This window comes from Marmota monax, unplaced genomic scaffold (assembly GCF_021218885.2).
Source record: "Marmota monax isolate L192 unplaced genomic scaffold, Marmota_monax_Labrador192_F-V1.1 WCK01_AAM20220418_F8-fsc00008, whole genome shotgun sequence".
Lineage (NCBI taxonomy): Eukaryota > Metazoa > Chordata > Mammalia > Rodentia > Sciuridae > Marmota > Marmota monax.
This window is the reverse complement of record NW_026694432.1, coordinates 21003806-21017206: the sequence shown is the minus strand read 5'-3', so window position 1 is coordinate 21017206 and position 13401 is coordinate 21003806. Positions and strand designations below refer to the sequence as shown.

At 49.4% G+C, this 13401-nt stretch overlaps 1 protein-coding gene across 1 annotated transcript; it reads left to right on the top strand.

The window, feature by feature from the left end:
* Positions 1-271: 271 nt before the first annotated feature.
* Positions 272-12779, top strand: Catsper4 (cation channel sperm associated 4). The gene is made up of 11 exons (XM_046468377.2): positions 272-301; positions 733-894; positions 1306-1449; positions 4029-4130; positions 6944-7041; positions 7215-7335; positions 7544-7677; positions 9987-10161; positions 10942-11156; positions 11477-11642; positions 12256-12779. The coding sequence occupies exons 1-11, from the start codon at positions 272-274 to the stop codon at positions 12307-12309; spliced, it is 1401 nt and encodes a 466-aa protein (XP_046324333.1). The 3' UTR covers positions 12310-12779.
* The last annotated feature ends 622 nt before the right edge of the window (positions 12780-13401 follow it).

Sequence of the window (13401 nt, the reverse complement as noted above, 5' to 3'; positions counted from 1 at the left end):
CTGTGTGTACCTTTACTTTAGAATAAGGAGTCTGCTTCTCAGAGGGGTCTGGGATGGCTCTCTTCTGGAGGGTGGGTGACAACCCCCCCCTCACACAGCCCATTGGCCTGGGCTCTATACCTGAAGCTCCTGCCCACCAGGGTGATGGGCTTTGCTCCATGATTAAGAAAGGCTCCTACTCACATCCATCCATCCTTAGTCCTTAGGAAGCCAGAAGAGCTCCCCTCCCCCTTCCCCAGGGAGGACAGGTGGGAAATGTTTTACTTAGTCGATGGGGAAACACACCCAGCATGAAGGGCAGGTGGGCAGCCCTGGAGCCAGGGTGGGACGGGAGGGGTGCAGGTGGAGGTCTGCCTTGGGGAAGATCCTGCCACAAAACATCTCTCTATTTCTCATCCCAGCCTCACCTTCATCTCAGAGATCCAGAGCAGGGACCTGTCCCTTGACTCCACAGTCAGTGCAGGAGACCATCCCTGGCATCCTCCGTGGGGTGCAGCCAGGGCAATGGAAGGAGCTTCTGGAGTTGGAACGCCTTGGTAGAATGCAGAACGCTAGAGATCACAGCTGCTTCTGTGATCTCACCAGGAGAGGGAGCAAGACTGTTTGGAGGGACATTTCTTGGAAAAGGAGGAGTGGATGTGGACAGAGCGAAGATGGCCGAGAACCAAAAGACCTGGTGGCAGCAATGGACAGACACCACCAACGTCAGACATTTGAAATTACTGGTACAAGGCCCTTGCCTGGCCCCATCACGGAGCTGGCATCCTGGGCTGGGCAGGGGCAGTGGCTGCACTGAGGGCCCTCTTCTCTCTCCTGCAGAGGGCCACGCATGACCCCTTCATACGGCACGAGGAGCAAGTGCTCATCAACCGCAGGGACATCACAAGTGAAAAGGTAAGGACTGGGCTGGGCTGGGGCCTTCGGTGACCCTCATCCCCCAGGCCCTTTCTATAGTCCTGCTCATGGACAGACCAGGCCTTCCTCTACCTTCTTAATGGCCCGCAAGGCGACCTTACACGGCAGTGATCCCTCATGTTACATTAGTGACTACCTGCCAGTGCCCCCAAAGGAACCCTTATATCATGATAGTCATCAGCAGCGTCCCCAGTACAGACTCTCGTGCCACGAGCCACACAAATACCCCCCAACAATGACCCTGTTTTAGGTCATTTATGTCATGACCTCCACCCCAATGCCGGCATTCCATGATCTCAGGCAACTAGAGCAGGCCCGCAGGGACCCGCATACACGGAGAGCAAAGCTGTGGTGACACCTGCCTGAAGGAAGGTCTCTGCCTCCTCCCAGGATGCGTGGGACATGCAGGAGTTCATCACTCGCATGTACATCAAGCAGCTACTGCGGCACCCAGCCTTCCAGCTGCTGCTGGCCTTGCTGTTGGTGGTCAACGCCATCACCATCGCTCTCCGCACCAACTTTGTCCTTGGTCAGGTGGGACACTGTCTGCATCTCTGCCCCGACTGGCTCTGATGGGGTTCTGGGCAAGGCACTTCCTTCTCGCGCCACAGGTTCCTCATCTGTCTCTGATGGTTGGATTGGAGGCTTTCAGGGTCTGTCAGCTCTGACCTCTAGGGATCTGGAGGTCAAGGAAGTTTCGTGGTGGAGGAAGCTCTGGAGACCGGCTTTGAGAAATTGGTTGGATTTGTAGATGGGCAGGAAAAGAGTTGTGTGGGCAGAGGCAGGCAAATGGGCACCTGGTGAGGAACAGTGTCCAGTCTTGGCAGTCACTAAGGGAGAATCATTCTGGGTCAGGCACAGACCACTCAGCGCCAAGGTTCTAGCTGAAAGCACACGAAACCCAGTTCCTATCTCAGACACAAACACGCCATCACAAATGCCTGAGTCTCACAAGAGTAAGTGGAAGCTCAAAGACCATCCGACTCAACGTGGGAGGTCAGGGAAGGCCTCCTGGAGGAGAAGAGCTTCACACTGACAGGAAACAGTAAGTAGGAGTTGGCCAGGCAAAGGGAGATGGGAACCAGGCATGGTGACTCTGGATGCTGAGGCAGGAGGACTGCAAGTTCAAGGCCAGCCTCAGCAACTTAGTGAGATCCTGTCTCAAAATAAAGCATAAGGGCTGTGGATGTAGTTCCATGGTAGAGTACTTACCCAGCATGCAGGAAGCTTTGAGTTTGACCCCTGGGCATAGCAGCGAGATTGAGGGATGGGAAAGAGCCAGCATGTGGGAGAGTTCTCTTTGCCCAACTTGAAGTTTAGTATAACTTTGTTCTTATCCTTGACATTTTAATTTCTTACACAGTATACATATATGTATTGTGCTACTAAAAATCAGTGTATTAGGCTGGGGGTATGGCTCGGTGGTACAGCACTTGGCTAGCCCACATCAGATGCTGTGTTCAATCCCAAACACTGCAAAAATAAATAACATGTCCCTTGTGGTGGCATCAGCTGAATTCAGAGAGGTGGTCAGGGGCCAGATCCCATGTTATGAGAAGGAAGATGTCCTTGAAGTGAAATGACCAGATATGTGTTTTAGAAAACTTGCAATGGCAGCCACAGTGTGGACTATGGAAGGGACAGGTCCAAGAATGGGGGAAGATGGGCCAGGCAGGACCCAGTTGCAGAGGTCCATGTGAAAGATGGTGGGACTTGGACCAGGACGATGGCATTGGGTGAAAAGTCAGATGCATTTGAAACTCTCTGGGAGTAGAATCCATGGAGCTTCCTGATGGATGTTATTGTACTGAACATTTAGTGGGCACTTATTACATGTCACCTTGTGTTCACATTTCATCATCTCATTCAAAGGGAGGGCAGGAAGGGAAGGGAAGCTTCCGGCTTGAGCAACAGCATCAGGGCTGGCACTGTGTGTCTGAATGTGGAGATGAGAGGAAAAGCAGGTTTGGGACCACGTGGAGGTTAGTGTGGTACCCGAGGTGTCCATACAATAGCTAACACAGAGGGTTTCAGTGAGGTCACACCTATAAGGAAGCCAAAGGAGTAGGACTGAGATTGTTCAGGGGTGTGGAGTGGGACAGAGAGGGCCAATCAAGGGAACAGGCAACAGGGCCAGCTGTGGAGAGGTGAGGCCTAGACGCATCCCCTGACCTGCACCAGAGTCATCTCTTTTGTGTTGGAGGCAGAAACTCAACTGCAATGTTTGCAGAGTGAGGAGAGCAGAGGACAGGTCAGGAACCGTTATGGCTCAGGAAATGAATTCAGAGTGCAAATGCCACCACCATTTTGATAATCGAGTTGGAGGGGGAAGGAGAGAGGGGTGGAAAGAGAAGGCGGAGGCCCCCTGTGTGGCTTGAGCCTCAAGGCACTGAGTCTAGTTGGCCATTGGAGTAAAGAGAGGGAGGAGAAGAGGTGATTTTCGTGATGTCAACGTGAAGTTAGGGGGCTGTGGGCTGTTAGTTGGTGTCACTGCTGTGGACAAACTGTTAGGATTGAGGTTGAGTTGAAGTGAGTTGGGTCTTTTGGACAGACCCTAGTTATCTGCCCATTGATTCATGCACCCAAGAGCATGTACTGGATCCACAATCAGGAGGACACCAGGAGTTTGGTCAGGCCTGACCTGAAGGACTTGAGGCACGGAATAGCAGGAGTGGTTGGGGCAAGCAGAGAAGGGCCCCTTTTCCTCCAATACTAGAGTTAGTTGGGTCTCTTCTCCACCTCTCTTTCCCAAATACCCTACTCTAGAGGTCAGGAGCGAAGGCCTAGAGTGGACAGCAGTCAACAAGCTGTGTGCACACGGGCCCCTCTCTAACTCCCCACCTGTAGGATGGGAAAGGAAGCTACTCTGCAGGACAGGGCTGATGGTCCCAAGTGACAGGGCTGCTGGTCCCAGGTAACAGTGCATGAGTGGTCTTAGCACAGTGCCTGGCATGAACACAGAGTGTGTTTTCGCGGGAAGGACAGAGATGCAGAAGAGTTGAAAAGCAGCAGGGACTGAGGCCTCCCACCCCGCCAGATGCCCTTCTCCCTGGCCTCCCCCCCAACCCTATTCACCGACACCTCGGCCCCTCTCTTTTTCTCTGTCACTGTAGAGACACTATCAGTTGTTCTCTACCATAGATGACATTGTGCTGACCATCCTTGTCTGTGAGGTTCTCCTCAGCTGGCTCAATGGCTTTTGGATTTTCTGGAAGGTGAGATCTTGGGACCTTGTCACCTTCACCCCTTCTCTCTGAGAGCTGCACCCTATTAAGTCCCTGCCCTGCAAACTGAGGGGTGTGTGTGTGTGTGTGTGTGTAGAGAGAGAGAGAGAGAGAGAGGGGAGGGGGAGAGAGAGAATTTTGAATGTTTGTGATACAACCGATGATAAATTGTACTAGAAGTGCAGCCTCCCTGAGTTTGAGTTCCCATCCCTGTTCCAGCCTCCTCCAGCTCTTTAGTTGGGCAAAGTTTGAATTCTGCATCTGGGAAATGAGATTGATTTACAGAGCTCCAGAGCAGGAGTCAGCAAACTTCTGTAATGCACCAGAATAATATTTGAAGCTTCACGGCCTCTACAGTTTCTGTTGCAGTGACCCACTTCTGCTTAGTAGCACAAAGGCAGTCATAGTACAGAAATGACTGAGCATGTTTGTATTCCAAAGAATCTTTTTTTAAAAATATTTTTTTAGTTTTTGATGGACCTTTATTTTATTTATGTGTATGTGATGCTGAGAATCGAACCCAGTGCCTCACACATGCTAGGCAAGCACTCTACCACTGAGCCACAACCCCAGCCCCCTCCAATGAATCATCATCATCATCTCCTCCTCCTCCTCCTCCTCCTCCTCCTCCTCCTCCTCCTCCTCCTCCTCCTTCTCCTCCTTCTTTTCAGGATCAGGGATCCTTGTTTATTTGCTATTTATTTATTTATTTTTGGTAATAGGGATTGAACCCAAGTGTGCTCTAACACTGAGCTACATTCCCAGTCCTTTTTATTTTTTATTTTGAAACAAGGTCTAGCTAAGTTGCTGAGGCTGGCCTTGAACTTTCAATCACTGGGATTACAGGTGTGCACCACATTCCCCACTCTTGTTTTTTGAGATGGGGTCTTGTTATGTTGGCTGGCCTTAAACTCCTGGGCCCATATGATCCTCCTTCCTCAGCCTCCTGAGTAGCTTGGGCTATAGTTGTGTACCACCATGCCCAGCTCTATTCCAATAAAACATTATTTAGGAAAAATTATATTTCCTATAATTTTCATGTGTCACAAAGTACTCTTCCAATTTTTCCTCTTCACTTGCTTTACTTCTACTTATAGATCCCTTGGGATGTCTTCTCCTTGGGAAGAATCTTCCCATCTCTCCCAGGCTAGGTCAGGTGCTGCTCTGTCCCCGTGATAATGTGTACTTATCTATCTCACATGGAGTTAAAATTTGCTGTCGATCCACGTCCCTCTAGTGTTCTTTGAGCCCAGCAGGGCAGAAACCTTGCATCCTCAGGAAATGATTCAGGATCTGGCATACAGTAGGAACTTAATAATGGATGGATAAAAGGATAGATTCGTAGACAGGTGGGCTTGTGTCTGCCTGTCTATATATGTGTATGTGCAGGCACAAACTCTAAGAGATAGAGAATTGGCGTGGTGGTGCACACTTTTAATTCTAGTGACTCAGGAGTCTGAGACAGGAAGATCCCAAGTTCAAGGCCATCCTCAGCAACTTAGACCCTGTTTCAAAATAAAACATAAGAAGGACTTGGGATGTGGCTCAGTAATTAAGCACCCCTGGGTTCAATCCCCTGTATCAAATAAATAAATAAATTAAATATATTTTTTCCTTTTTGTGTATTTAATGCAGATTCGTAGATACATATTGGTCAAAATTATATTGAAAAGTACACAGAATTCTTGCTTCCACTGCAGTCCCCTCACCCTCACCCTCTCTAGGTAATCTCCTTATATTTATAGTCTCTTGTTTATCCTCCCAGTAGTTATTTTTACAATCATATCAAATGGGTATGTATTTTTAGTCCTCCTTTTCCTGACAGTAGCTAACTGTCAACACTGTCCTACGCTGTAGTTTGGTCACTTACTAGATCCTGACAATCTTTGCTTCCTTCTTTATTCTTTTTCTTTCCAGTACTTGAATGTGCAGGCCCTTACACATGCTAGGCGAGCGCTCTACCACTGACCTACGTCCCCAGCCCCCCCCCCTTTTTTTTTTTTTTTTAGGACAGGGTCTTGCCAAGTTGCCCAGGCTGGCCTTGAAATTGTGATCCTCCTGCCTCAGCCTACCAACTTGTTGGAATGACAGGCCTGTGCCACTGTGCCCAGTTCTGACAATCCTACATGGTGATCTATCTTATTTGTCTTTTTGTGGCTACATAGTACTCCATGAAATAAATGTGCCAGTCTCCAACCAATGGGTACTTTGGACATTTTCAACTTTATACAAATGTCATTTTGTACCTATACCGGAGAATTTGCCCATCAGATTTATAGAAGTGGGATTGTAGGTAAAATTTTTCATACAAGTGAACTTCCCCCACCTTCTCCATTCCTGTATGAGCAGGTGCCATACTGGACACAAGGCTCACAGAATTTGCCTGTGTCCCTTCCGGGTTCCCGGAGTGCTGTTTTACCTCTCACGGGCCTCCTGCAGCAGTGATCTTTGGTGTTTTTATTAGTGTTTATTTCCATTTTATTAACTGTAGTGTGTGTCACCAAAGGCAGGAGCACCCAAGTGTGTTCAGGTCACTAACTGTAGGCCACGGCTGCCTTCTGCAGTTCGTTAGCCAGGTGGCATTCAGCTGAGACTCCACTGTGAGTCTCTAAGGTGGCACTTGGCTTTCAACACATGGATGGGACAATGATTGCGTGTGTGTTTTGTGGCATGCTGTGGGGTGGAGCGGCAGGGTGACAGCACTGGATGGCAGTTGGCTGGCCCTGCTCTGAGAAGAACACTGAGCTCCCCATCCTCAGGGTGTGGGGAGGGCAGACTCAGGAGAAGTGTGCCCCCCCCCCCAGGACGGCTGGAACATCCTCAACTTCATTATCGTCTTTATCTTGCTCATGGGGTTCTTCATCAAAGAACTTGGTATCATGGCTGTCACCTACACACTCAGGTGAGCTGGGAGCTCTGAAGAGAGGGGGAAACGTGTCTGGACTCAGGAATGAAAAGAGGGAGGTTGTTAATAGCTGGGGCTCAGCTCTGCCTCTGGGCAGTTGGTGGCGGGGCAGAGAAGAGGGAGAGGTCTGGGAAGGACTGAGGGGACACCCCTGAGGGGCTCTGCTGCAGGGTGCTTCGGCTGGTTCATGTGTGCATGGCGGTGGAACCCCTGGCCCGGATCATCCATGTCATCCTGCAGTCCTTGCCTGACCTGGCCAATATCATGGCCCTTATCCTCTTCTTTATGCTGGTCAGTACCCTCCCCCACCCTGGCCATTCCCCATCCCCGAACAGAGTCCCTGGGTCACTGGGGAGAGCAGGGGTCCTGCAGAAGGGAGGCCCAGGGGTCCGAATCCCTGGGATTCCCTTGGCAGCTTTTGTTTAAAATTTGCATGTATTTGCATGTCTTCTCTTCAGGGCTCCTGGGTGAATCTAGGGGGGCCTTGTCTCTCTGGCAGGTGTTCTCAGTGTTTGGGGTCACACTCTTTGGTGCATTGGTGCCTGACCATTTCCGGAACATGGGGGTTGCCCTGTACACTCTCTTCATCTGCATCACACAGGACGGCTGGCTGGACATCTACAGTGACTTTCAGTGAGTACAGGGTGGACCTTCCAGGCTCTCATCCCAACCTGGCAAGAAGGGGACCACAGCTCCTGAAAGGCAGGGGAACTGGGTGGGGAGAAGGGCTCGCAGTGAGAGTGGGGCCTCCAGGGCTGGGATGGCCTAGCAGGAAGGGGGTGGCCAAGGCTTTAAGTTGGGGAAAAGTAAATACCTGTGGGTGGATTTCTGAGTTTGTGATCCTTGTCCCCCTTGAAATTCCACATATTCAAAGTGCCACCAGACCCTGTTTGTGAAGACCTCTCCTGTCATGCTAAGCAGCTGGGTGGCTAGGCCTTGGACTGGGGAGCAGGTCTGTGGTCACAGGGCAAATTCCAGCCCATAAGAGAGTCCACCAAACTGCCTGGGCTCCTAGAAACTCAGTTTTAGGTGGACACAATATCTTTATTTTATTTTTTATGTGGTGCTGAGGATCGAACCCAGTGCCTCATGCATGCCAGGCAAGCGCTCTACCTCTGAGCACAATCCTGGCCCTGGAAACTCATTTTTAAAATTTTATTTATTTGTTCTAACCGGTTATACATGACAGCAGAATGCTCTTCTATTCATTGGATACAAATGGAGCACATTTTTTCACATCTCTGGTTGTACATAAAGTGGGGTCACACCATTTGTGCAATCATACATGTACCTAGGATAACGATGTCCATCTGATTCCACCATCTTTCCCACCCCCAAACTCCCTCCCTTCTCCCCTTTGCCCCATCCAAAGTTCCTCCACTCATCCCATACCCCACTCCCACCATTATGAATTAGCATCTATTTATCAGAGAAAACATTCAGCCTTTGGGTTTTTTGGGATTGGCTTACTTCACCTAGCATGATATTCTCTAACTCCACCCATTTAACTGCAAATGCCATAGTTTTACTCTTTTATTGCTCAGTAATATTCCATTGTGTATATATTCCACAGTTTCTTTATCCATTCATCTATTGAAGGGCATCTACGTTGGTTCCACAGTTTGGCTATTGTGAGTTGTGCTGCTATGAACATTGATGTGGCTGTGTCCCTATAGTATTCTATTTTTAAGTCTTTTGGGTATAGACTGAGGAGTGGGATAGCTGGGTCAAATGGTGGTTCCATTCCAAGTTTTCTAAGGAATCTCCATACTGCTTTCCAGATTAGCTGAACCAATTTTCAGTCCCACTAGCAATTTATGAGTGTGCCTTTTCCCCACATCCTTGCCAACACTTATTGTTGCATGTATTCTTGGTGACTGCTATTCTGACTGGAGTGAGATGAAATCTTAGAGCCTTTGATTTGCATTTCTCTAATTACTAGAGATGTTGAACATTTTTTCATATATTTGTTGATTGATTGTATATCTTCTTCTGAAAAGTGTATTTTCAGCTCCTTAGTGGAAACTTCATTTTTAAACCTACTACCCAAGGTTATTTTTGTGTTCTGTCCTTTACCTCTTCCTGATTAAGTCTAAGTCCTATTTCTTTCCAGTCCTGACTAAGTTGCTGAGGCTGGCCTCAAACTTGTGATCCTTCTGCCTCAGCCTCCCGAGTGGCTGGGATGACACCACCATGCATGACTATCAGTGACTTATTTTTATCCCCTTCAGGTGAGAGTAGAAGCTTTGTTGATAAATGGCCTCTGTAGTCCTGGTTCATTAAGTTGTAGGTAGGGGAAGAGAATTGCACATCTCACAGTGAAGTTGCACTGGGCTTTTGAGTTCTTGCTCTACCATACTAATCATGTGACTTTGGGCGAGTTACTTCATCTCTCTTCTTCTGAGACTCAGTTTCCTTCCCTGTTAAATGGGATTACAATCCCATATTAACTATATCATGGATTGCTGTGAGGATCAATAGGGAAAATCTGTATCAATCTCTTAGTATAGAGCCTGGTACAGGGGACTATATTTGGGGGAAATATTTTAGGGGAAATTTTCAACAAGGTATTAATAGTGGATAACTCAGGAGATGGTATTTTTTTTTGCCTATGTGTTTTTCTTCCAATCTTTTTATAATGAACTTGAATTAGTTTTCAAAGTAAGAAAAACCATGAATAATAGTACAGCTAATAGATTAAACTTGATAATACTGATGTGGCAGATCACCTTGCGGGACTGGTTTGAGAGTTGACCCACTGCCTAGCAGCACAGTAAGGAGCAGCTGCGATGACAACTGGGAGTAGAGAATTAGATCTTGGCAATAGTAGCCAAGCAGGCAGAAGTCCCAGTGGGCCTTGGGATAATTTCCCCATTTCATAGATGAGGAAACTGAGGCTCAAAGGGCGAGGAAGGTGACGTGGTCCTGCCTGCCATCTCCAGGATGGAGGATAGGGAGTACGCAATGGAGATTGGGGCTGCCATCTACTTTGCCATCTTCATCACCATCGGTGGCTTCATTGGCATCAACCTGTTCGTCGTCGTGGTGACCACCAATCTGGAACAAATGATGAAGGCAGGAGAGCAGCAGCAGGAGCATCGAATAATCTTTAGTGAGGTGCGTGAGATGGGAGGGTTGGGGAGGAAAAGGAGTGTGTGCATAAGCACTTAGAGCACGTGTCCGTGTGCTTGCACACTCAAGGGCCTGGAGAAAGGCGAAACAGAGACCTGGAGGCAGCAGCCTCTCATCTGAACCGCCCACCCACCAACTGGGGCATCTAAGGGGAGTGGATTTTCTATGTTTCTATGACAGCTCAAAATGGTGCAGCTGGGTGGTCTTAGGGCATTTAACCAATCTAAACCTCATTTTCCCTTCTGTACAACGGGAATAATAATAGCACTTACTTACTACATACCTCACAGGGCTCATAGGAGTAAATGGGTGAGCGAACGCTGCTTGGCACGTGGTGTCAGTTAATGCAGTCCTATTCATTCAGGGGCAGAGCTTCCATGAGATCGGAGAAGACAGAAAATTCTGGAAGGGTTGAAGGCTGGGCTCTGTGACTTGAGAGTAGGTAGGGCTTTAGAAGCTTGCTGGTAGTATTTATCGGGGTGAAATGGGGAGTGGCTAAGTTTAGAAAGGGGTGAGAATTTCCAAAGCGTGAAGGATGGACTTGTGCATTTGTAGTTGAACACCCGAAGCAAGGTCAGGAGGCCAGAGGAATTGGAGCTGAAGGCTGAAAGTGGAGCTCAGTGGGAGCCATTGCCATGCCCTGGGTTCCATCCTGAGAGGCAGAGAAGAAAAAAAAATTAGAGCTGAAATGAGGGGCATTAGAACCTTACTGTCCCTAGAGACTGGTCCTCCCTTGGTCTGAGCTCTCCATCCCTCCTCCCCCAGGCAGGCGCAGAGAAGGAGGAAGACTGGGGTGATGAGCTGCCAATCGTGCACTGTGCAGTAGCCCGCTTGGAGAAATCTGGTGTCCCCCAGGAACCTCTTGTGGGGGGCCCCCTGTCAAACCTCTCGGAAAAAACGTGCGACAACTTTTGCTTGGTGCTTGAGGCGATACAGGAGAACTTGATGCAGTACAAGGAGATCCGAGAGGAGCTTAACACGTAGGGGGGCGGGAGTCCTGGGGTCACCAAGAGTCCCAGGAGTCAGGGCTGGGCGGAAACTCAAGATTCTTCTGGCTGCAGTCCCCCACTATTTTCTAACGAGGATCCTGGGGCCCAGAGAGGTTAAGTGACTTGTCCAGGGTCCCCCAACCTGTTGCTGGAGGAGCTGGAATCCTGACCTCCGGGTTCCTCCCATCTCACACATCATGGTCTGGTGCTCTGCGGGGGGTGAGGGATACAACGAAGGGGCACTTACCAAGGAAGAGGTGGAAGGGCTGTTCCCCTCTTCCAATGCCCCTGACGCACTCCCCGCTCCCCAGGATCATAGATGAGGTGCGCTCCATTCGCTTCAACCAGGAGCAGGAGGAGGTACTTCTGCACAGGCGCCTGTCAGTGAGCACGTTGATGGAGACCCGTTCCTCTATAGACATGTACAGTATGGCTACCAAGCAAGACTTGCTCTCTGCGCTAGTTACCAGGGAAAAGGTGCATCTTCCCTCCACCCAATCCCCACTTGCCCCACGTCCATGCCGCATTGTGCCCAGTCCAGCCAGCCACTGGGCCTTTTGTCCAGGGTTGGAAATCTGTCGCAGTCCCAAAATCAGCCCTTCCCTAAACTCCCTCCCATCCCAGCTGTCACTGCCCAATGGGTTTAAGGTCTACCTGTTCCTTCTCACTAGAGGCTCTGCCCCTCCCATTAGGCTCCACCCTAGAAGCCCATTAGTTCTCTAACGCCTACAAACCCACCTCTTCTTGGTATGTTTGAGCCAGTTCAGCTTCTCCTTAGAGCTAGATGCTTAACTCATCTATGGGCAAAAGACTCCTGGAAGAGGAAGCTTCTGGATAGAACAAGTGCACACACTAGCCTAATTTTGTTTCTTTCTCTGCCTCCACCCCATCTGCTGAGACAGGATGACCTGAAGCCTGGTGAATGCCTAGGCTCACCAGCTCGGAGTGGGCTACTAGTCAGCTAGAGTTAGATCTATGAAGGACTTCCCTAAGAGCCCTGGAATGGGACAACTGTTGGGGCTGGAGGTGGGGAGAAAAGGAATCTGTCATGTCAGAATAGGGACTGACAAAAAGACCTCTGGGTTTACAGGTTTATGAATCTGGCACAAATATGCTGCTTAACAAACAGAAGTTCAACTATTGAGACTGCAGGAGGGAGCCGAGCACACACACAGCCAGCTCCACAGCTTCCTGCATCCCCAGCATGGCTTGGCACAGGCTGGCAAGAGCCCAGGCTCTCCTTACACAGAGGCGGAGGCCCAGGGGCTGTGAGGGTGGCAACCTCTGCACGGCTTGTACCTGTGAGTCCCAGGTCCAGAGGAGCCAGGATGGAGAAGGATGCTGGATGAGAATGGGAGCCCTAGCGGCAAAGATGCGTGAGAAAGGGGGTACTGGCCACGGTAGCCAGGATTTGGCCTAAGGGTGGGTATTCCAGACCCCTGTTCCAGCTCAGAGCTGGATACAGCCTAAATGGACCAAGCACCAAGAAGAGAAAGGCCCACCTGCCAAGACCAGTGAGGTCAGGTGCTGTCCATTGACAATAAAGTTTTGAGTTGGAATCAGTGTCTGACTGGTACTTGCACCCCTAGGCCTCCACTCCTTTTGGCTACTTGCCCCAGGTCTGATGAGGAAGATAGACTTTGCCCCTCAAGGTCAGTTCATCTGATGCCCTCAGGAGCTTCAAGTGGAATGTGGGGAAAAAATATCCATCCCCCTGAAAATTTCTTACTTAATGGTAGAGATCTAACCCCAGCCCATAGGATTCTAAATTTTGGTGAGGGGGTGAATCTGGACTCCATGCCTGGGAGCCCTTGTCTGCTAAACGATATAGTACTACCCTCTATTTCTCTGTCCGAAGGTGGAGATGGGTCTTCACTCTAGGGAGCCCTACTCCGATGGGGTCACGATTGACTAAGCTATGCAGTTATGTATAAGCAGCTCTGTCCTTGGGCGATGGAGATTAACTGGTTAAAATGTGAGTTCTGGGGTTGGGGTTGTAGCTCAGTGGTTGAGTGCTTGTCTCGCATGCATGAGACACTGGGTTCGATCCTCAGCGTGACATACATACATACATACATACATACATAAATATTTTTAAAAATGTGGGTTCTGGCAGGCTTCCTGGAGAAAGCAGCACTGAGGTTTGCTAGAAGAAAGCAGGAGGATCTCGTGGGTCAGGTGAAGTCTCTTGGGGAACTTGGGACCTGTTGAAGCCTATCTAGAATCTTCACACCAA

Bases quoted from the DNA above. Each gene is read 5' to 3' on its own strand.
- Catsper4 (XM_046468377.2), top strand. From the start codon at position 272: ATGGGGAAACACACCCAGCATGAAGGGCAG. The intron at 7,678-9,986 runs GTGAGTACAGGG...TGCCATCTCCAG, and splicing joins GACATCTACAGTGACTTTCA to GATGGAGGATAGGGAGTACG. The intron at 11,157-11,476 runs GTAGGGGGGCGG...CCCGCTCCCCAG, and splicing joins ATCCGAGAGGAGCTTAACAC to GATCATAGATGAGGTGCGCT.